The sequence below is a fragment of the Phyllobates terribilis genome, unplaced genomic scaffold, assembly GCF_046119375.1.
Source record: "Phyllobates terribilis strain yellow unplaced genomic scaffold, ASM4611937v1 Scaffold_8__6_contigs__length_399053987, whole genome shotgun sequence".
Classification (NCBI taxonomy): Eukaryota; Metazoa; Chordata; class Amphibia; order Anura; family Dendrobatidae; genus Phyllobates; species Phyllobates terribilis.
Genome location: NW_027362768.1, coordinates 379,086,910 through 379,111,907, shown reverse-complemented (window position 1 = coordinate 379,111,907; position 24,998 = coordinate 379,086,910). Strand labels below are relative to the sequence as shown.

The window sequence follows — 24,998 nt, the reverse complement described above, 5'->3', positions numbered from 1 at the left end:
ATAACATCGCCCCCTGCTGGCAGTCAGTGGTACTACACAATCACACACTCACCCGGCTGTTCCCGTTACATTTCTGGCAGATGATTTTGCCTTTTCCATTACATTCTTGGCAGGACTGTAAGACAAGACCGGAGGATTAGTTTCCTTTATCTCCATTGATTGTTATATTGGTTTCCTTGCCGGACTGTAATAACCTTCTTGGAAGTCGTGTGAGGAACGGGATGTTTTTCAGTTTCATCATGGAAAAGGGTTGGAGTCTTCACTTGGATTTCCCAGGGCTGTGGAGCCGGACCTTTCTCAGGAGAGTCGAGGACATCCCCTGCAGAAAAATGCAGATAACAGTATAGGAAGAATGGAAACTGACCGACCACCAATATGGCCACCATTATAGATCACGTCAAACAATTTCTCCAAACTTCTGAAGGGCAAAGTATTGCTCACCTCTATTGATGTGTAAGGGGGGTGCACCGCGTGCATCATTGAATTGCTGCGCCATTATACTCTGCACTGACTGCATAAACCTGCAGTGATACCTGCTGCCACTAGATGTCACTATAGAGCCACAGATTATATAAAAAGGCTGCGAGCAGGAAGAAGTTAATGTGTGGCTGAGACCAAACGGAGGGAGGGAGGAACTAGGGAGTCTGTGTTCCGGCAAAGTCCCTGATATTTCACCCCCATACACCGCAATGGGGTAAATCTGGGTGACAATTGGCCAAAATAGAACATATTCTGGATATAACTAACCAGACAGAGGTTTAGACACCCATTCACATGACCGCGACTCTGTGAATGTTTCCAGGCGATACTAGAGGGGAAGGAAACAAAAAAGAAATAAGTAAACTGGTAGCAACTAAGCGTAAAGAATGTGATAACGCTAACAGAGTGACTGCACGGACAGACAGCTAGGGGGCAGCACTGACCCGATAGGTGTTGTATGGACTGAGCTGAGTAATTTCCATCTCTTCTGCCGGGGATGACCCATAACAACACTGCTCATTGGCGTAGTCCAGCAGAGCCCGCTTGGCCGTCTCTTGGCTGATGGATGGAATCCTGCAGACAGAAAGAGCTGTCAGAGGCGCAGAGAGGGTCTCACCTACAAGGGGCTCATGTGTCCCATTCCATCGAATTGGGGCAGAAGGGCTATGGCTCCTCTGCTGCTGCTCCTTAGGGCACCGGCTGACAGCACAACCTCTCCGCAGGGAGCGGCGGCGTCAGAGCATTGCTTTAAAACTGCGCAGAACACGACCTGTATTGATAAATGACACATTGTAACAGAGCAGCCACTTACGACCAGTCCCTGTTTGTAGGAGCGGGTACATTGCCAGGTTCTGGTCCAAAAGGTGGTGGGGGAGGTAGAAATCTGCCATCTGGAAATAAAACAGGAGACGAACCCTGATTGCACATCTCAAATGTAAGATACAAGTTGCATTAATAAAAAGGTTTTTCCCCTTTCTTATCACCACTAGATGTAATGCAGCAGAGGGGGGGCATGGAGGGTCTGGTGGGTGCAGTAGAGGGGGGAAATGGAGGGTCTGGTGGGTGCAGTAGAGGGGGGAAATGGAGGGTCTGGTGGGTGCAGTAGAGGGGGGAAATGGAGCGTCTGGTGGGTGCAGTAGAGGGGGGGTATGGAGGGTCTGGTGGGTGCAGCAGAGGGGGGGCATGGAGGGTCTGGTGGGTGCAGCAGAGGGGGGTATGGAGGGTCAGGTGGGTTCAGCAGAGGGGGGCATGGAGGGTCTGGTGGGTGCAGCAGAGGGGGGACATGGAGGGTCTGGTGGGTTCAGCAGAGGGGGGCATGGGGGGGGTCTGGTGGGTTCAGCAGAGGGGGGCATGGGGGGGGTCTGGTGGGTTCAGCAGAGGGGGACATGGAGGGTCTGGTGGGTTCAGCAGAGGGGGGCATGGAGGGTCTGGTGGGTGCAGCAGAGGGGGGAGCATGGAGGGTCTGGTGGGTTCAGCAGAGGGGGGGAGCAGTCATCTCTGCTTGTTGTCCAAATTGCTGAATTGCTGAAAGCAAACAGAGATATTCACTATTGTGCGTAACTAACAAAGAACAGGGGTCTCACAGCCGAGGGGCACAGTCAGGAGGGGACCCTGTGCAAGAACAATATACGGGCTCTGAGCAGTACAATAGTGTCCATGATAGAGGCTGATTTAGAGGTGGATGTGGCCCTTTGCTTCTGGGGCCCCTTTGCTGTGGCACTAATAGTATGTCCACCTCTGGTTAAAGTTGTATCCACACTAGACAATCCTGTGTGGGCTAAACAGTATGGACCTCAGACTGATACAGATATCTCAACATCAAAATATTGTATCAGTTTGGAGTCAACATTGAGTCTCACAATGAATATTTTCCAGACTGGATACAGTTGTATCAAACCCTCAGCTGTGAGAAATGTTAGGTCTGTGTGGGGAATTTATCTTCTACATTCCCTCATGAGTAGTGTTGAGCGATACCTTCCGATATCAGGAAATATCGTATCGGATTGGATCGGGCCGATACCCAAAAAGTATCGGATATCGCCGATTCCGATACCGGAAACCAATGCAAGTCAATGGGACACAAATATCGGAATGAAAATAAACCCTTTCTTTCCTTGTAGGTTAATTCTACATGAAGTAAAACAACTAAGAATAATGTAGAGTGACATGAAAAGCCGGCAATTCAGCAGCGGCATTCACCGGTACCCGACAATTTACAACAGAAAGAATAGAGCTTCACACATAGATTAGGTAGATAGAAACATGTCAGTCACATATATATGAAGTACTGTGACAGTGTTGATTACTGTACTTGTCATTTAGTGTAAAGGATTTATTTAAAAAAATAATAGTGTTTTCATGCACCGTCTCTTGAAGAAAGCCGGCCGGCAATTCAGCAGCGGTACCCGACAATTTAGAATAGAAAGAATAGAGAATCACACATAGATTAGATAGATAGAAACATGTCAGTCACATATATATGAAGTACAGTGACAGTGTTGATTACTGTACTTGTCATTTAGTGTTAAAATAAAGGATTTATTTAAAAAAAAATTGGCGTGCGGTTCCCCTTAATTTTAGGCTCTAGCGGAGGTTAAGCAGACAGCTGGGGCAAATGTTTGAAGCCTGGGAAGGGGGTAATACCCACGGAGCTTCCCAGGCTACTAATATCAGCCCCCAGCTGAATACCTAGCCTTTACTAGCTATTAAAATGGGGGAACCCCCCCAAAAAAATAACGTGGGGTCCCCCCTAATTTAATAGCTAGCACAGGCTAGGCAGACAGCTGGGGGCTGATATTAATAGCCCAGGAAGGGTGCCATGAATATTGGCCCCCTCCCAGGCTAGAAACACCAGCCGTCAGCCGCCCCAGAAATGGCGCATCCATAGGATGCGCCAATTCTGGCACTTAGCCTCGCTCTTCCACGCTGCCCTGGTGCGGTGGCAGGGGGTAATAGGGTTGGGGTTGATGTCAGCTTATAATGCCAGCTGACATCAAGCCCAGGTTAGTAATGGAGAGGCGTCTATAAGACACCCCCATTACTAACCCCATAGTCAAAGTTAAAAGAAAACACAAACACCCAGAATAAAGTCCTTTAATTGAAATAAAGACAATTCTTTATTGTTCTAAATTAAACCATACTTACCGTCACGCCCATTCCAGCTGAAGCCAACGATCTCCTGCAATAAAAGTAAAATAATAAAGCAACCTCATCCTTACCTTTCCATGGTTCCCACGACAGCTTCAGCTCTGCTACATCGAGATGACAGGCTGGACCGCAGCAGAACGCTGCCATCCAGCCTGTCATCCCGCAGACACTGAGAAGCGCAGGCATGCTTGCGCTCCTCAGTGTCTCTCTGTGATGTCATCCAGATGAGCCGAGTTCATGTCCAATGAACTCAGCTCACCTCATGCACGTCACTGACAGCGTGGGAAAATTCTCCTGCACTCAGCGCTTCAGCGTGAGAATTCTCCCACGCTGTCAGTGACATACATGAGGTGAGGTCATGTCCAATGAACTCAGCTCACCTCATGCACGTCACTGACAGCGTGGGAAAATTCTCACGCTGAAGTGCTGAGTGCAGGAGAATTTTCCCACGCTGTCAGTGACGTACATGAGGTGAGCTGAGTTCATTGGACATGACCTCGGCTCATCTGGATGCCGTCACAGCCAGACACTGAGGAGTGGAAGTATGCCTGCGCTTCTCAGTGTCTGCGGGATGACAGGATGGATGGCAGCGTTCTGCTGCGGTCCAGCCTGTCATCTCGATGTAGCAGAGCTGAAGCTGTCGTGGGAGCCATGGAAAGGTAAGGATGAGGTTGGTTTATTATTTTTCTTTTATTGCAGGAGATCGTTGGCTTCAGCTGGAATGGGCGTGATGGTAAGTATGGTTTAATTTAGAACAATAAAGAATTGTGTGTTTATTTCAATTAAAGGACTTTTTTCTGGGTGTTGTGTTTTTTTAAATACTTTACTAGAAATTCATGGTGGTCATGTCTAATATTGGCGTGACCCCATGAATTTCGGGCTTAGGGCCAGCTGATAATGCCAAGCTGGCCTTAACCCCTTTATTACCCAGTGAGCCACCGCACCAGGGCCCTGGATGAGTTGGGTACAGCGCCAGAAGATGGCGCTTCTATGAACGCGCCATTTTCTGGGGCGGCTGCGGACTGCAATTTGCAGCGGGGGGGGCAGAAAGCTTGGGTCTCCCTGCGCTGCAGATTCCAGCCCCCAGCTGCCTAGTTGTATCTGGCTGGGCACAAAAATAGGGCGAAGCCCCACGCATTTTTTTTTTAAATTATTTCATGAAATTCATGGAATAATTAAGAAAAAAAGGGCTTCCCTATATTGTTGTGTCCAACCAGGTACAAATAGGCAGCTGGTGGTTGGGGGCAGCCCATTCCTGCCTGCTGTACCTGGCTGGACACAAATATAGTGCGAAGCCCCACGTCAATTTTTTTTTAATTATTTCATGAAATAATTTTTTTAAAAAAGGGCTTCCCTATATTGTTGTGTCCGGCCAGGTACAAATAGGCAGCTGGTGGTTGGGGGCAGCCCGTTCCTGCCTGCTGTACCTGGCTGGACACAAATATAGGGCGAAGCCCCACGTCAATTTTTTTTAAAATAAATCCTTTATTTTAACACTAAATGACATTTGAGGAGTTAATAAAGATGCAGTCCCTAAATTATTATTTATTTTTTAATTAATTTTTCCCAAAACTTTTGACGTGGGCTTCGCCATATTTTTGTATGCCAGCCAGGTACAGCATCCAGCTTCTATGAACGCGCCATTTTCCGGGGTGGCTGCGGACTGCAATTTTCAGCGGGGGGGGGGCAGAAAGCTTGGGCCTCCCTGCGCTGCAGATTCCAGCCCCCAGCTGCCTAGTTGTACCTGGCTGGACACAAAAATAGGGAGAAGCTTCACGTATTTTTTTTTTTTTATTATTTCATGAAATTCATGAAATAATTAAGAAAAAAAGGGCTTCCCTATATTGTTGTGTCCAACCAGGTACAAATAGGCAGCTGGTGGTTGGGGGCAGCCCGTTCCTGCCTGCTGTACCTGGCTGGACACAAATATAGTGCGAAGCCCCACGTCAATTTTTTTTAAATCATGTCAGGAAATTCATGAAATAATTAAAAAAAATTGATGTGGGGCTTCGCCCTATATTTGTGTCCAGTCAGGTACAGCAGGCAGGAACGGGCTGCCCCCAACCACCAGCTGCCTATTTGTACCTGGCCGGACACAACAATATAGGGAAGCCCTTTTTTTCTTAATTATTCCATGAATTTCATGAATTTAAAAAAAAAAAAAATACGTGAAGCTTCTCCCTATTTTTGTGTCCAGCCAGGTACAACTAGGCAGCTGGGGGATGGAATCTGCAGCGCAGGGAGGCCCAAGCTTTCTGGGCCCCACCCGCTGCAAATTGCAGTCCGCAGCCACCCCGGAAAATGGCGCGTTCATAGAAGCGCCATCTTCTGGCGCTGTACCCAACTCATCCAGGGCCCTGGTGCGGTGGCTCACTGGGTAATAAAGGGGTTAAGGCCAGCTTGGCATTATCAGCTGGCCCTAAGCCCGAAATTCATGGGGTCACGCCAATATTAGACATGACCACCATGAATTTCTAGTAAAGTATTTAAAAAAAACACAAACACCCAGAAAAAAGTCCTTTAATTGAAATAAACACACAATTCTTTATTGTTCTAAATTAAACCATACTTACCATCACGCCCATTCCAGCTGAAGCCAACGATCTCCTGCAATAAAAGAAAAATAATAAAGCAACCTCATCCTTACCTTTCCATGGCTCCCACGACGGCTCCAGCTCTGCTACATCGAGATGACAGGCTGGACCGCAGCAGAACGCTGCCATCCAGCCTGTCATCCCGCAGACACTGAGAAGCGCAGGCATACTTCCACTCCTCAGTGTCTGGCTGTGACGGCATCCAGATGAGCCGACAATGAACTCGGCTCACCTCATGTACGTCACTGACAGCGTGGGAGAATTCTCCTGCACTCAGCGCTTCAGCGTGAGAATTTTCCCACGCTGTCAGTGACGTGCATGAGGTGAGGTCATGTCCAATGAACTCGGCGCACCTCATGCACGTCACTGACAGCGTGGGAAAATTCTCACGCTGAAGCGCTGAGTGCAGGAGAATTTTCCCACGCTGTCAGTGACGTGCATGAGGTGAGCTGAGTTCATTGGACATGACCTCCGCTCATCTGGATGCCGTCACAGCGAGACACTGAGGAGCGCAAGCATGCCTGCGCTTCTCAGTGTCTGCGGGATGACAGGCTGGATGGCAGCGTTCTGCTGCGGTCCAGCCTGTCATCTCGATGTAGCAGAGCTGGAGCTGTCCTGGGAACCATGGAAAGGTAAGGATGATGTTGCTTTATTATTTTACTTTTATTGCAGGAGATCGTTGGCTTCAGCTGGAATGGGCGTGATGGTAAGTATGGTTTAATTTAGAACAATAAAGAATTGTGTCTTTATTTCAATTAAAGGACTTTTTTCTGGGTGTTTGTGTTTTTTTTAAATACTTTACTAGAAATTCATGGTGGTCATGTCTAATATTGGCGTGACCCCATGAATTTCGGGCTTAGGGCCAGCTGATAATGCCAAGCTGGCCTTAACCCCTTTATTACCCAGTGAGCCACCGCACCAGGGCCCTGGATGAGTTGGGTACAGCGCCAGAAGATGGCGCTTCTATGAACGCGCCATTTTCCAGGGCGGCTGCGGACTGCAATTTGCAGCGGGTGGGGCCCAGAAAGCTTGGGCCTCCCTGCGCTGCGGATTCCAGCCCCCAGCTGCCTTGTTGTACCTGGCTGGACACAAAAATACGGCGAAGCCCCACGTATTTTTTTTTTTAAATTATTTCATGAAATTCATGGAATAATTAAGAAAAAAAGGGCTTCCCTATATTGTTGTGTCCGGCTAGGTACAAATAGGCAGCTGGTGGTTGGGGGCAGCCCGTTCCTGCCTGCTGTACCTGACTGGACACAAATATAGGGCGAAGCCCCACATAATTTTTTTTTAATTATTTCATGAATTTCCTGAAATAATTTAAAAAAAATTGACGTGGGGCTTTGCACTATATTTGGGTCCAGCCAGGTACAGCAGGCAGGAACGGGCTGCCCCCAACCACCAGCTGCCTATTTGTACCTGGTTGGACACAACAATATAGGGAAGCCCTTTTTTTCTTAATTATTCCATGAATTTCATGAAATAATTAAAAAAAAAAAAACGTGGAGCTTCTCCCTATTTTTGTGTTAAGCCAGGTACAACTAGGCAGCTGGGGGCTGGAATCCGCAGCGCAGGGAGGCCCAAGCTTTCTGCCCCCCGCTGAAAATTGCAGTCCGCAGCCGCCCCGGAAAATGGCGCGTTCATAGAAGCTGGATGCTGTACCTGGCTGGCATACAAAAATATGGCGAAGCCCACGTCAAAAGTTTTGGGAAAAATTAATTAAAAAATAAATAATAATTTAGGGACTGCATCTTTATTAACTCCTCAAATGTCATTTAGTGTTAAAATAATGGATTTATTTAAAAAAAAAATGGCGTGGGATCCCCCATAATTTTAGTCTCTAGCGGAGGTTAAGCAGACGGCTGGGGCAGATGTTTGAAGCCTGGGAAGGGGGTAAAACCCACGGAGCTTCCCAGGCTACTAATATCAGCCCCCAGCTGAATACCTAGCCTTTACTAGCTATTAAAATGGGGGACCCCCCCAAAAAAAATGACGTGGGGTCCCCCCTATTTTAATAGCTAGCAAAGGCTAGGCAGACAGCTGGGGGCTGATATTAATAGCCCAGGAAGGGTGCCATGAATATTGGCCCCCTCCCAGGCTAGAAACACCAGTCGTCAGCCGCCCCAGAAATGGCGCATCCATAGGATGCGCCAACTCTGGCACTTAGCCTCGCTCTTCCACGCTGCCCTGGTGCGGTGGCAGGGGGTAATAGTGGTGGGGTTCATGTCAGCGCCAGCTGCCATGAAGCCCAGGTTAGTAATGATGGGCGTCTATAAGACACCCCCATTACTAACCTACAAAGTGTTAAAAAGAAAAAACACACTACACCCAGAAAAAAATAATTTATTTGAAATAAAACACACAATTTTATTTAATTCTTAGTTTACTAAAAATAATAGTTACCTGTCCACGTTCCTGCGCTGATCTCCCATGCACAGCTGTCACATCTGGAGATGGTGACAGCTGTCATGGCTGCTGTAAGCTCACGCTGCCGGGAACACGTCCGCTCCCGGCAGCGGGAGCCACTGACTGAGGTCACCGGAGTGCATTCAGGCAGCGCAGCTCCGGAGACCTCCTTTACGGCACTGCTGTACCGTGGGAATTTCTCACGATACAGCAGTGCCGTAAAGGAGCTAACCGGAGCAGCGCTGCCTGAACTCCGGTGAACCCTTACGGCTCCGTCATTCTAGCGGTGGCAGCGGTTCAGAGCGGTCACATTCTATGTGGCTGCTCTGAACTGGAGATCTTCGTGGGACACTCGTGGACTGCTACGGAGGGGTAAGGATAAGGTTGTGGTTTATTATTTTATATTTTATTACAGGAGATCGATGGCTTCGGGGAATTAGGTGTCTAGGTGAGTATAGGTGTAGTTTTTTATTTTTTACTTTATTTTAGGTGGTGATCGGCGGGGACAGGTAATGTATGAACTAATTTCTTTTAGGTAACCACTGGCCACCAATGACATGTATTTAACATTTATTGGGGACACAGTAGGGCAATTTAAATAGCAGGATCAGGCTGATGGGAACTACTGCTCCCATCGAGCTGATCCTGCTGGCAGGAGTGGACGGGGGACAGACATAGGCCGATGGGAGTAGTAGTGTCACATCGGCCTATGTCTGCCTGCACGCACACACACCGCACACACCCGCACACATCGCACAGACACCGCGCACACCCGCACAAACATCGCGCACACACACCCCGCACACACACCCCGCACACACACCCCGCACACACACTAATCATGACGGGTCTGGGAGGTGAGGCTGACCTGTGCGGCCATGGGAAAGTTCATGTGAGTTCATGCAGTCAAGCATGAACTCACATGAACCCTCTGAGGGCAACGCGGCGACTTCAAATGAACAACTGATCGGCATCACCTGATACCTCAGCTGTTCATTTGAAATAACCGGCGGGAAAGCGCAGCACAGAACGGGAAAGCCGGCGGTGAAGTCTTTTCACTGCCGGCTTCCCCGCCCGGGTTCTTCACTCCCCGCTCCTTGGAGCTGCGCTCCCCGCCCAGTCCTAACTTACGATCGGGATGGGAGGTGGCGAGGGGAGCGGAGGATCGGGGTGGGAGGCTGCGGGGAAGCAGTATGGGGCTGTGTGATTGTTTAAAAGCCGGCGGCTTTATACCGCCCGCCGGCTTTTAAACAATCAGGAGAATTCTCCCCCGCTGGGATGGCATTCTGATGACAGGCTGGATCGCGCTGCCATCCAACTTGTCATCCTTCACAGACACTGCAGAGCGCAGGCATTATGGGAACTTCCGATTCCGGTATCCGATATTGTAAAAGTATCGGAATTAAGTATCGGAATTCCGATACCGCGAATATCGGCCGATACCCGATATTACAGTATCGGAATGCTCAACACTACTCATGAGTATTTAGTACTTTTTTGATGTTGCAGATTTTCCCAAAAAAATGCAAGTAACCAATTTTACTTAACGGGTGCAGAAAATCTGCAACATCAAAAAACTCATTGTAGGAACGTAGCCTTATAAAAGTCCTTGAGAACGTTCCCTTCTTTTTCAGTGTGGAGATCCTGAGATAGCAAGAAATGAACAAAGTATACAAGAAAGACGCAGACATTTTTTTTGATACATGAAACCTCTTGAAGACATTTTTATGTTAATACAGAAAAAATGCAAAAACCCTAAACAAGTAAATGAAATCCCATTACTCACGGTTGCTGTCTCCGGCCAATCCTTCATAGCCAGGGATGCCGGTAAACTGAGGATAAGGCGCCATCTGAGGGGCGAGGGCATTTGTGTTCACAGAGGGGTAATAGCCTGGAGCCACTGCAGGGTTCATAGCTGGCGGGTACGGGACACCGGAGGGCATTGCTGGAATAATGTGGAAAAAAAAAAAATGAATCCTGGTTCAGATCTGAAGTCATTTATTAATTTGCCTCTGACAAGTTGTGGATGATCTTGTATAAAATGCTGTGAAATTTTTACAAGAGGTTTTTCATTTTGTTTTCCTCTGTTGCAAATAAAATAAAGTGGAAAACTTTAGAAAAAAAGTTTAATTTAAAGGGGTTGTCTCATACTCTGAAGTAGGTAAAATATTGCAAAGTGCATGTGAAAAACAGTCCAAACAGTCAAGCAGCACCGCCTTTCAACAAGCAGGAGGCAGAGGAACAGCGCACTGACGAAGAAAGATTAGACAACCCCTTTTAACATTTACTGTTTCCTGTATGCAGCTCCTATGCAGAGCTATGTGTCTCCATGGTCATTCAACCGTCTGGTTTTGCACTTGTAGGTTACTACTCCTCTGCCTGTCTGTAGAGTGAAGACAATTACATCTCATCAAGTGTAGTGAAACAGCCAAAAAAAGATTAAAAAACAACCAATCTGCACTCTGAATTCCCATAATTCATGATGAAAACCTCCATCATTTATCCTTCCGTTAAGGCATTACCTGGATTCATGGGGTATCCTGGCTGGAAAGGGGGAGCAGATTGTCCATAATTTGGTATATCCATGTTTCTAGTTGAATTAAAACAAAAATAAAGAAAATAAATTATGAATTACATTCTTCAATGAAAAATAATAATTGTCATTCATATGTGCATCCAGCATGGGGAGCACAAATACATTAGAAAACCGCTGGAGTCTCCCATTATGGCTGCTGCACTCATACGGTTAAGACAGGCGCAGCGATGTCTAATCCACTGCTACCAGGGAACAGTTTTCTGTTGTGTGAACACAATTATTAATGATTACAATGTTATCTATGTGCAAGTGTGTTACATTGTTTCACTGGTGCATATGTAAGAAGATTACCCACCAGACCCTCTATGCCCCCCTCTACATCACCAACCAGATCCTCCATACCCCCCCTCTACTGCACCCACCAGACCCTCCATGCGCCCCCTCTACTGCATCCAGACCCTCCATAACCCCCCCCTACTGCACCCACCAGACCCTCCATAACCCCCCCTACTGCACCCACCAGACCCTCCATGCTCCCCCCTCTGCAGAACCCACCTGACCCTCCATGCCCCCCCTCTACTTCACCAACCAGACCCTCCATGCCCCCCCTCTACTGCACCCACCAGACCCTCCATGCGCCCCCTCTACTGCACCCACCAGACCCTCCACACCCCCCCCTCTACTGCACCCACCAGACCCTCCATACCCCCCCTCTACTGCACCCACCAGACCCTCCATACCCCCCCTCTACTGCACCCACCAGACCCTCCATACCCCCCCCTCTACTGCACCCACCAGACGCTCCATGCCCCCCTTCTGCTGCACCCACCAGACCCTCCATGCTCCCCCCTCTGCTGCACCCACCAGACCCTCCATGCTCTCCCCTCTGCTGCACCCACCAGACCCTCCATGCCCCCCCTCTGCTGCACCCACCAGACCCTCCATGCCCCCCCCTCTGCTGCACCCACCAGACCCTCCATGCTCCCCCCTCTGCTGCACCCAGACGCTCCATGCCCCCCCCTCTGCTGCACCCACCAGACCCTCCATGCTCTCCCCTCTGCTGCACCCACCAGACCCTCCATGCTCCCCCCTCTGCTGCACCCACCAGACCCTCCATGCTCTCCCCTCTGCTGCACCCACCAGACCCTCCATGCTCCCCCCTCTGCTGCACCCACCAGACCCTCCATGCTCTCCCCTCTGCTGCACCCACCAGACCCTCCATGCTCTCCCCTCTGCTGCACCCACCAGACCCTCCATGCTCCCCCCTCTGCTGCACCCACCAGACCTTCCATGCTCTCCCCTCTGCTGCACCCACCAGACGCTCCATGCCCCCCTCTACTGAACCCACCAGACCCTCCATGTCCCCCCTCTACTGAACCCACCAGACCCTCCATGTCCCCCTCTACTGCACCCACCAGACCCTCCGTGCCCCCCCTCTGCTGCACCCACCAAACCCTCCGTGTCCCCCTCTGCTGCACCCACCAGACCCTCCATGCTCCCCCCTTTGCTGCACCCACCAGACCCTCCACCCCCCCCTCTGCTGCACCCACCAGACCCTCCATGCCCCCCTCTACTGCACACTCTTAGGTTTGCACTTGGCACTTAGCACATAATGTGTCAATCACACGCCCTGGTGCCGTATCCATTTTCCGGGAAAGTAGGAATATTTGGCAGCTTTCACATTCTCTCCTCTTATTATGACTCCAGCAGGATTTCCCCAGGGACTCGTCAGATTTCATATCAGATTTCCACATATTGACTCCGCAAAGAACTTCACAAAACGCGTGGATGTGCTCAGACCTGTGAAGCCTAAAGATACAACGTCAATTATATAGGTCACATGCTGCAGAAGTGAACAGGTTACAGTCACACCCAGGCGCTGGAGTCTGAGGGGCCCCAATATCCCTCTGCTAAATGCAGAAATCCCACTATTATACATGGTTTCTGTCTCTATATACAGAGATTAGTACTAAATATGACACTACAGGGTGTGGGACCTGTTAATGATTTTCAATAGAGATCTAAGAACGTTTAGAGCTTCTATGAAAGAATAGAGATTTTTGGCCCAGCTTAGGGAGCACAATTGTGAAGGGGTTAATAGCACCACTTGTTTTAGATATAGTTCTTAAGTTAGCCCCACTAGGGGGAGTTCACTGCATCCAGCAATAAAGAGCTGAATTAATCTATACACAGTGTGCTCCCTCTAGTGGTGGCTGTATAAATCTGTATGTAGTGAGCTCCCTCTAGTGGTGGCTGTATAAATCTGTATGTAGTGAACTCCCTCTAGTGGTGGCTGTATAAATCTGTATGTAGTGAGCTCCCTCTAGTGGTGACTGTATAAATCTGTATGTAGTGAGCTCCCCCTAGTGGTGGCTGTATAAATCTGTATGTAGTGAGCTCCCTCTAGTGGTGGCTGTATAAATCTGTATGTAGTGAACTCCCTCTAGTGGTGGCTGTATAAATCTGTATGCAGTGAGCTCCCTCTAGTGGTGGCTGTATAAATCTGTATGCAGTGAGCTCCCTCTAGTGGTGGCTGTATAAATCTGTATGCAGTGAGCTCCCTCTAGTGGTGGCTGTATAAATCTGTATGCAGTGAGCTCCCTCTAGTGGTGGCTGTATAAATCTGTATGCAGTGAGCTCCCTCTAGTGGTGGCTGTATAAATCTGTATGCAGTGAGCTACCTCTAGTGGTGACTGTATAAATCTGTATGTAGTGAGCTCCCTCTAGTGGTGACTGTATAAATCTGTATGTAGTGAGCTCCCCCTAGTGGTGGCTGTATAAATCTGTATGTAGTGAGCTCCCTCTAGTGGTGACTGTGTAAATCTGTACGCAGTGAGCTCTCCCTAGTGGTAGCTGTATAAATCTGTATGTAGTGAGCTCCCTCTAGTGGTGACTGTATAAATCTGTATGTAGTGAGCTCCCTCTAGTGGTGACTGTATAAATCTGTATGTAGTGAGCGCTCCCTAGTGGTGGCTGTATAAATCTGTATGTAGTGAGCTCCCTCTAGTGGTGACTGTATAAATCTGTATGTAGTGAGCTCCCCCTAGTGGTGACTGTATAAATCTGTATGTAGTGAGCTCCCTCTAGTGGTGGCTCTATAAATCTGTATGTTGTCAGCTCCCCCTAGTGGTGACTGTATAAATCTGTACGCAGTGAGCTCCCGCTATTGGTGGCTGAATAAATCTGTATGTAGTCAGCTCCCCCTAGTGGTGAGTGTGCAGTCAGTCTAATCTACATTATTATATCAGGAAACCAAAGCAGATATTATGAGATGAATCAGGATTGTGAGCCTAAAAATTGAATATTTTTAAGTTGTGAAACTGTGGTTGTCCTAGAGCTGGATCCGTCATCTGACATTTCACAATGGGTTTTTCTTTGCAGTTATGGCTCAACTCAATGATCTACCCCAACCTATAAGGTGAACTGAAGCAAAAGTGTAAAGTTTTTCCTGAAGTGTTTGCGCAACAATTCATCTTTGTAAAAGTCCTTATCCCTCCCCCGCACACATACCGGATACAAGGCGGAGGGATAGAACAAGAGATCACATCAGGTCCTGGTGGAACAGAGGGTGTGATCACCTGTGCATAGCACTACAGAGTACCAGAGTTATTTGTAGTGTTACATAGGACTGCAGGTGATATCTACAACATTATCTGCACTCAGAGAGATATCACTGTGTTATCTGTGGTGTTACATAGGACTGCAGGTGACATCTACTACATCATCTGTACTCAGAGAGTTATCACTGTGTTATCTGTGGTGTTACATAGGACTGCAGGTGACATATTCTACATTATCTGTACTCAGAGAGTTATCACTGTGCTATATGTGGTGTTACATAGGACTGCAGGTGACATCTACATTATCTGTACTCAGAGAGATATCACTGTGTTATCTGTGGTGTTACATAGGACTGCAGGTGATATCTACAACATTATCTGCACTCAGAGAGATATCACTGTGTTATCTGTGGTGTTACATAGGACTGCAGGTGACATCTACTACATCATCTGTACTCAGAGAGTTATCACTGTGTTATCTGTGGTGTTACATAGGACTGCAGGTGACATCTACTACATTATCTGTACTCAGAGAGTTATCACTGTTATCTGTGGTGTTACATAGGACTGCAGGTATCATCTACTACATTATCTGTACTCAGAGAGTTATCACTGTGTTATCTGTGGTGTTACATAGGACTGCAGGTGACATCTACATTATCTGTACTCAGAGAGTTATCACTGTGTTATCTGTGGTGTTACATAGGACTGCAGGTGACATCTACTACATTATCTGTACTCAGAGAGTGATCACTGTGTTATCTGTGGTGTTACATAGGACTGCAGGTGACATCTACTACATTATCTGTACTCAGAGAGTTATCACTGTGTTATCTGTGGTGTTACATAGGACTGCAGGTGACATCTACTACATTATCTGTACTCAGAGAGTAATCACTGTGTTATCTGTGGTGTTACATAGGACTGCAAGTGACATCTACTACATAATCTGTACTCAGAGAGTTATCACTGTGTTATCTGTGGTGTTACATAGGACTGCAGGTGACATCTACTACATTATCTGTACTCAGAGAGTTATCACTGTGTTATCTGTGGTGTTACATAGGACTGCAGGTGACATCTACTACATTATCTGTACTCAGAGAGTTATCACTGTGTTATCTGTGGTGTTACATAGGACTGCAGGTGACATCTACATTATCTGTACTCAGAGAGTTATCACTGTGTTATCTGTGGTGTTACATAGGACTGCAAGTGACATCTACTACATAATCTGTACTCAGAGAGTAATCACTGTGTTATCTGTGGTGTTACATAGGACTGCATGTGACATCTACTACATTATCTGTACTCAGAGAGATATCACTGTTATCTGTGGTGTTACATAGGACTGCAGGTGACATCTACTATATTATCTGTACTCAGAGAGTTATCACTGTTATCTGTGGTGTTACATAGGACTGCAGGTGACATCTAATACATTATCTGTACTCAGAGAGTTATCACTGTGTTATCTGTGGTGTTACATAGGACTGCAGGTGACATCTACTATATTATCTGTACTCAGAGAGTTATCACTGTTATCTGTGGTGTTACATAGGACTGCAGGTATCATCTACTACATTATCTGTACTCAGGGAGTTATCACTGTGTTATCTGTGGTGTTACATAGGACTGCAGGTGACATCTACTACATTATCTGTACTCAGAGAGTTATCACTGTGTTATCTGTGGTGTTACATAGGACTGCAGGTGACATCTAATACATTATCTGTACTCAGAGAGTTATCACTGTGTTATCTGTGGTGTTACATAGGACTGCAGGTGACATCTACATTATCTGTACTCAGAGAGTGATCACTGTGTTATCTGTGGTGTTACATAGGACTGCAGGTGACATCTACTACATTATCTGTACTTAGAGAGTTATCACTGTGTTATCTGTGGTGTTACATAGGACTGCAGGTGACATCTACTACATTATCTGTACTCAGAGAGTTATCACTGTGTTATCTGTGGTGTTACATAGGACTGCAAGTGACATCTACTACATAATCTGTACTCAGAGAGTAATCACTGTGTTATCTGTGGTGTTACATAGGACTGCAGGTGACATCTACTACATTATCTGTACTCAGAGAGTTATCACTGTTATCTGTGGTGTTACATAGGACTGCAAGTGACATCTACTACATAATCTGTACTCAGAGAGTAATCACTGTGTTATCTGTGGTGTTACATAGGACTGCAGGTGACATATACTACATTATCTGTACTCAGAGAGTTATCACTGTGTTATCTGTGGTGTTACATAGGACTGCAGGTGACATCTACATTATCTGTACTCAGAGAGTTATCACTGTTATCTGTGGTGTTACATAGGACTGCAGGTGACATCTACTATATTATCTGTACTCAGAGAGTTATCACTGTTATCTGTGGTGTTACATAGGACTGCAGGTGACATCTAATACATTATCTGTACTCAGAGAGTTATCACTGTGTTATCTGTGGTGTTACATAGGACTGCAGGTGACATCTACTATATTATCTGTACTCAGAGAGTTATCACTGTTATCTGTGGTGTTACATAGGACTGCAGGTGACATCTAATACATTATCTGTACTCAGAGAGATATCACTGTGTTATCTGTGGTGTTACATAGGACTGCAGGTGACATCTACTACATTATCTGTACTCAGAGAGTTATCACTGTGTTATCTGTGGTGTTACATAGGACTGCAGGTGACATCTACTACATTATCTGTACTCAGAGAGTGATCACTGTGTTATCTGTGGTGTTACATAGGACTGCATGTGACATCTACTGCATTATCTGTACTCAGAGAGTTATCACTGTGTTATCTGTGGTGTTACATAGGACTGCGGGTGACATCTACTACATTATCTGTACTTAGAGAGATATCACTGTGTTATCTGTGGTGTTACATAGGACTGCAGGTGACATCTACTACATTATCTGTACTCAGAGAGTGATCACTGTGTTATCTGTGGTGTTACATAGGACTGCATGTGACATCTACTGCATTATCTGTACTCAGAGAGTTATCACTGTGTTATCTGTGGTGTTACATAGGACTGCAGGTGACATCTACATTATCTGTACTCAGAGAGTTATCACTGTGTTATCTGTGGTGTTACATAGGACTGCAGGTGACATCTACTACATTATCTGTACTCAGAGAGTGATCACTGTGTTATCTGTGGTGTTACATAGGACTGCAGGTGACATCTACTACATTATCTGTACTCAGAGAGTTATCACTGTGTTATCTGTGGTGTTACATAGGACTGCAGGTAGCATCTACTACATTATCTGTACTCAGAGAGTTATCACTGTGTTATCTGTGGTGTTACATAGGACTGCAGGTGACATCTACTACATTATCTGTACTCAGAGAGTTATCACTGTTATCTGTGGTGTTACATAGGACTGCAAGTGACATCTACTACATAATCTGTACTCAGAGAGTAATCACTGTGTTATCTGTGGTGTTACATAGGACTGCAGGTGACATCTACTACATTATCTGTACTCAGAGAGTTATCACTGTGTTATCTGTGGTGTTACATAGGACTGCAGGTGACATCTACTACATTATCTGTACTCAGAGAGTTATCACTGTTATCTGTGGTGTTACATAGGACTGCAAGTGACATCTACTACATAATCTGTACTCAGAGAGTAATCACTGTGTTATCTGTGGTGTTACATAGGACTGCAGGTGACATCTACTACATTATCTGTACTCAGAGAGTTATCACTGTGTTATCTGTGGTGTTACATAGGACTGCAGGTGACATCTACTACATTATCTGTACTCAGAGAGTTATCACTGTTATCTGTGGTGTTACATAGGACTGCAGGTGACATCTAATACATTATCTGTACTCAGAGAGTTATCACTGTGTTATCTGTGGTGTTACATAGGACTGCAGGTGACATCTACTATATTATCTGTACTCAGAGAGTTATCACTGTTATCTGTGGTGTTACATAGGACTGCAGGTGACATCTAATACATTATCTGTACTCAGAGAGATATCACTGTGTTATCTGTGGTGTTACATAGGACTGCAGGTGACATCTACTACATTATCTGTACTCAGAGAGTTATCACTGTGTTATCTGTGGTGTTACATAGGACTGCGGGTGACATCTACTACATTATCTGTACTTAGAGAGATATCACTGTGTTATCTGTGGTGTTACATAGGACTGCAGGTGACATCTACTACATTATCTGTACTCAGAGAGTGATCACTGTGTTATCTGTGGTGTTACATAGGACTGCATGTGACATCTACTGCATTATCTGTACTCAGAGAGTTATCACTGTGTTATCTGTGGTGTTACATAGGACTGCAGGTGACATCTACTACATTATCTGTACTCAGAGAGTTATCACTGTGTTATCTGTGGTGTTACATAGGACTGCAAGTGACATCTACTACATAATCTGTACTCAGAGAGTAATCACTGTGTTATCTGTGGTGTTACATAGGACTGCGGGTGACATCTACTACATTATCTGTACTTAGAGAGATATCACTGTGTTATCTGTGGTGTTACATAGGACTGCAGGTGACATCTACTACATTATCTGTACTCAGAGAGTGATCACTGTGTTATCTGTGGTGTTACATAGGACTGCAGGTGACATCTACTACATTATCTGTACTCAGAGAGTGATCACTGTGTTATCTGTGGTGTTACATAGGACTGCAGGTGACATCTACTACATTATCTGTACTCAGAGAGTGATCACTGTGTTATCTGTGGTGTTACATAGGACTGCAAGTGACATCTACTACATAATCTGTACTCAGAGAGTAATCACTGTGTTATCTGTGGTGTTACATAGGACTGCGGGTGACATCTACTACATTATCTGTACTTAGAGAGATATCACTGTGTTATCTGTGGTGTTACATAGGACTGCAGGTGAGATCTACTACATTATCTGTACTCAGAGAGTTATCACTGTGTTATCTGTGGTGTTACATAGGACTGCAGGTAGCATCTACTACATTATCTGTACTCAGAGAGTTATCACTGTGTTATCTGTGGTGTTACATAGGACTGCAGGTGACATCTACTACATTATCTGTACTCAGAGAGTTATCACTGTTATCTGTGGTGTTACATAGGACTGCAAGTGACATCTACTACATAATCTGTACTCAGAGAGTTATCACTGTGTTATCTGTGGTGTTACATAGGACTGCAGGTGACATCTACTACATTATCTGTACTCAGAGAGTTATCACTGTGTTATCTGTGGTGTTACATAGGACTGCAGGTGACATCTACTACATTATCTGTACTCAGAGAGTTATCACTGTGTTATCTGTGGTGTTACATAGGACTGCAGGTGACATCTACTACATTATCTGTACTCAGAGAGTTATCACTGTGTTATCTGTGGTGTTACATAGGACTGCAGGTGACATCTACTACATTATCTGTACTCAGAGAGTTATCACTGTTATCTGTGGTGTTACATAGGACTGCAAGTGACATCTACTACATAATCTGTACTCAGAGAGTAATCACTGTGTTATCTGTGGTGTTACATAGGACTGCAGGTGACATATACTACATTATCTGTACTCAGAGAGTTATCACTGTTATCTGTGGTGTTACATAGGACTGCAGGTGACATCTACTATATTATCTGTACTCAGAGAGTTATCACTGTTATCTGTGGTGTTACATAGGACTGCAGGTGACATCTAATACATTATCTGTACTCAGAGAGTTATCACTGTGTTATCTGTGGTGTTACATAGGACTGCAGGTGACATCTACTATATTATCTGTACTCAGAGAGTTATCACTGTTATCTGTGGTGTTACATAGGACTGCAGGTGACATCTAATACATTATCTGTACTCAGAGATATCACTGTGTTATCTGTGGTGTTACATAGGACTGCAGGTGACATCTACTACATTATCTGTACTCAGAGAGTGATCACTGTGTTATCTGTGGTGTTACATAGGACTGCATGTGACATCTACTGCATTATCTGTACTCAGAGAGTTATCACTGTGTTATCTGTGGTGTTACATAGGACTGCAAGTGACATCTACTACATAATCTGTACTCAGAGAGTAATCACTGTGTTATCTGTGGTGTTACATAGGACTGCGGGTGACATCTACTACATTATCTGTACTTAGAGAGATATCACTGTGTTATCTGTGGTGTTACATAGGACTGCAGGTGACATCTACTACATTATCTGTACTCAGAGAGTGATCACTGTGTTATCTGTGGTGTTACATAGGACTGCAGGTGACATCTACTACATTATCTGTACTCAGAGAGTGATCACTGTGTTATCTGTGGTGTTACATAGGACTGCAGGTGACATCTACTACATTATCTGTACTCAGAGAGTGATCACTGTGTTATCTGTGGTGTTACATAGGACTGCAAGTGACATCTACTACATAATCTGTACTCAGAGAGTAATCACTGTGTTATCTGTGGTGTTACATAGGACTGCGGGTGACATCTACTACATTATCTGTACTTAGAGAGATATCACTGTGTTATCTGTGGTGTTACATAGGACTGCAGGTGACATCTACTACATTATCTGTACTCAGAGAGTTATCACTGTGTTATCTGTGGTGTTACACAGGACTGCAGGTGACATCTACTACATTATCTGTACTCAGAGAGTTATCACTGTTATCTGTGGTGTTACATAGGACTGCAGGTAGCATCTACTACATTATCTGTACTTAGAGAGATATCACTGTGTTATCTGTGGTGTTACATAGGACTGCAGGTGACATCTACTACATTATCTGTACTCAGAGAGTGATCACTGTGTTATCTGTGGTGTTACATAGGACTGCAGGTGACATCTACTACATTATCTGTACTCAGAGAGTTATCACTGTGTTATCTGTGGTGTTACATAGGACTGCAGGTGACATCTACTACATTATCTGTACTCAGAGAGTTATCACTGTGTTATCTGTGGTGTTACATAGGACTGCAGGTGACATCTACTACATTATCTGTACTCAGAGAGTTATCACTGTGTTATCTGTGGTGTTACATAGGACTGCAGGTGACATCTACTACATTATCTGTACTCAGAGAGTTATCACTGTGTTATCTGTGGTGTTACATAGGACTGCATATATGCAATCCGCCAATTAACTTCAGTGTTTGCTGAAGCTTATATGGGAACACATTCCACTTTGCTACATGCACATAGCAGAAGAGAGGCAGGACGCTGACTAGGACCTACAATTAGCGATTCTCCTCCGCCTGCTGTGGACCTACAACCCCCAGCATCCTCGGAGCATGGTGATACGCCTGTACATCGCCAGCTTCCTCAGTCTTTCCTGCAGTTTATAGAATCGGCCATTTGCCTTGTATCAGCTGAGAAGTTGCAGGACATGGACAATGCGATGGCAGCCAGCAGAGGTGTAGTCATGTGCTGCCCTTGTGCCCTGCGTGCAGCTTCTGTGCCCGGCTATAAATACATAACCTTTACCCGAGGGCCGATCACATTACCCCGAGCTCATGGCGCAGGCTCCAGTCCTGTCACTTTGGGCCCAGCTGCTCTCATGGACCCCATGTTCTGCGTCTGGTAATGGGGGTCGCTCACCTTACTGATCCCACACTCCGCGCCTCTTCTAGTCACTACAGCATTTTCCATGTAACTGTTCATCCTGAACCTTCTGGTTCATGAATAGGCTGCCAGAGCTAATGCTGCGCCTGACATACAGATGTGGCAGTAAGGTCGTGTGCACACACTGCAGATCCGGTCTGGATTTAGGCACAGATTCTTCCAGCAATGAATGGGGTTAATGTACTAAATCCACAGAGGATCTGCCAAGTGCAATCCCAAAATCATCACACCTAACAGTTCTCACAGCTGCTGGTTCGTTACAATTGTATCCAGTGCAGACAATGCTCCATGAGCTGAACACATCGGCACAGATCTCTCCTGTCCTGATACAGGCGCATCTCAATAAATTAGAATATCATCAAAAAGTTAATTTCTTTCAGTTCTTCAATACAAAAAGTGAAACTCCTATATTATATAGAGTCATTACACACAGAGGGATCTATTATATAGAGTCATTACACACAGAGGGATCTATTATATAGAGTCATTACACACAGAGGGATCTATTATATAGAGTCATTACACACAGAGGGATCTATTATATAGAGTCATTACACACAGAGGGATCTATTATATAGAGTCATTACACACAGAGGGATCTATTATATAGAGTCATTACACACAGAGGGATCTATTATATAGAGTCATTACACACAGAGGGATCTATTATATAGAGTCATTACACACAGAGGGATCTATTATATAGAGTCATTACACACAGTGATCTATTATATAGAGTCATTACACACAGAGGGATCTATTATATAGAGTCAGTACACACAGAGGGATCTATTATATAGAGTCATTACACACAGAGGGATCTATTATATAGAGTCATTACACACAGAGGGATCTATTATATAGAGTCATTACACACAGAGGGATCTATTATATAGAGTCATTACACACAGAGGGATCTATTATATAGGGTCATTACACACAGAGGGATCTATTATATAGAGTCATTACACATAGAGGGATCTATTATATAGAGTCATTACACACAGAGGGATCTATTATATAGAGTCAGTACACACAGAGGGATCTATTATATAGAGTCATTACACACAGAGGGATCTATTATATAGAGTCATTACACACAGAGGGATCTATTATATAGGGTCATTACACACAGAGGGATCTATTATATAGAGTCATTACACATAGAGGGATCTATTATATAGAGTCATTACACACAGAGGGATCTATTATATAGAGTCAGTACACACAGAGGGATCTATTATATAGAGTCATTACACACAGAGGGATCTATTATATAGAGTCATTACACACAGAGGGATCTATTATATAGAGTCATTACACATAGAGGGATCTATTATATAGAGTCATTACACACAGAGGAATCTATTATATAGAGTCATTACACACAGAGGGATCTATTATATAGAGTCATTACACGCAGAGGGATCTATTATATAGAGTCATTACACACAGAGTGATCTATTATATAGAGTCATTACACACAGAGGGATCTATTATATAGAGTCATTACACACAGAGGGATCTATTATATAGAGTCATTATACACAGAGGGATCTATTACATAGAGTCATTACACACAGAGGGATCTATTACATAGAGTCATTACACACAGAGGGATCTATTACATAGAGTCATTACACACAGAGGGATCTATTATATAGAGTCATTACACACAGAGAGATCTATTATATAGAGTCATTACATGCAGAGGGATCTATTATATAGAGTCATTACACGCAGAGGGATCTATTATATAGAGTCATTACACACAGAGTGATCTATTATATAGAGTCATGACAGACAGAGCGATCTATTTCACGTGGTTATTTCTGTTAATGTTGATGATTATGGCTTACAGCCAATGAAAACACAAAAGTCATTATCTCAGTAAATTAGAATAATTAACAAAAAAATACCTGCAAAGCCTTCCTATGTGTTTAAAAATGTCCCTTAGTCTGTTTCAGTAGGCTCCACAATCATGGGGAAAACTGCGGACTTGACAGATGTCCAGAAGGCAGTCATTGACACACTCCACAAGGAGGGTAAGCCACAAAAGGTCATTGCTATAGAAGCTGGCTGTTGACACAGTGCTGTATCCAAGCAGATTAATGAAAAGTTGAGTGGAAGGAAAAAGTGGTAAAAAAAGGTGCACAAGCAACCGGGATACCCGCAGCCTGGAAAGGATTGTTAAGAAAAGGCCATTCAAACATTTGGGGGAGATTGACAAGGAGTGGACTGCTGCTGGAGTCACTGCTTCAAGAGCCGCCACACACAGACGTATCCAGGACATGGGCTACAAGTGTCGTATTCCTTGTATCATCCCATTCATGACCAATAGACAACGCCAGAAGCGTCTTACCTGGGCCAAGGAGAAAAAGACCTGGACTGTTCTCAGCGCTCCAATGTGTTGTTTTTAGATGAAAGTACATTTTGCATTTCATTTGGAAATCAAGGTCCAGAGTCTGGAGGAAGAGTGGAGAGGCCACAATCCAAGCTGCTGGAGGTCTAGTGTGAAGTCTCCACAATCAGTGATGGTTTGGGGGCCATGTCATCTGCTGGTGGAGGTCCACTGGGTTTTATCAAGACCAAAGTCAGCGCAGCCGTCTACCAGGACATTTTACAGCACTT

At 45.2% G+C, this 24,998-nt stretch overlaps 1 protein-coding gene across 1 annotated transcript in view; it reads right to left on the bottom strand.

Moving 5' to 3' along the window:
• The window catches only part of LOC141157772 (uncharacterized), a 96,830-nt gene that overhangs the window by 57,761 nt on the left and 14,071 nt on the right, over nt 1-24,998 (bottom strand). The window contains exons 2-8 of the mRNA XM_073645301.1: nt 11,150-11,217; nt 10,414-10,572; nt 1,292-1,370; nt 924-1,053; nt 748-808; nt 195-319; nt 53-115 (exon numbers count right to left, since the gene is read on the bottom strand). Coding sequence (XP_073501402.1) covers nt 53-115; nt 195-319; nt 748-808; nt 924-1,053; nt 1,292-1,370; nt 10,414-10,572; nt 11,150-11,213 — 681 coding nt within the window. The 5' untranslated portion in view covers nt 11,214-11,217. The remainder of the gene's footprint in view (nt 1-52; nt 116-194; nt 320-747; nt 809-923; nt 1,054-1,291; nt 1,371-10,413; nt 10,573-11,149; nt 11,218-24,998) is intronic.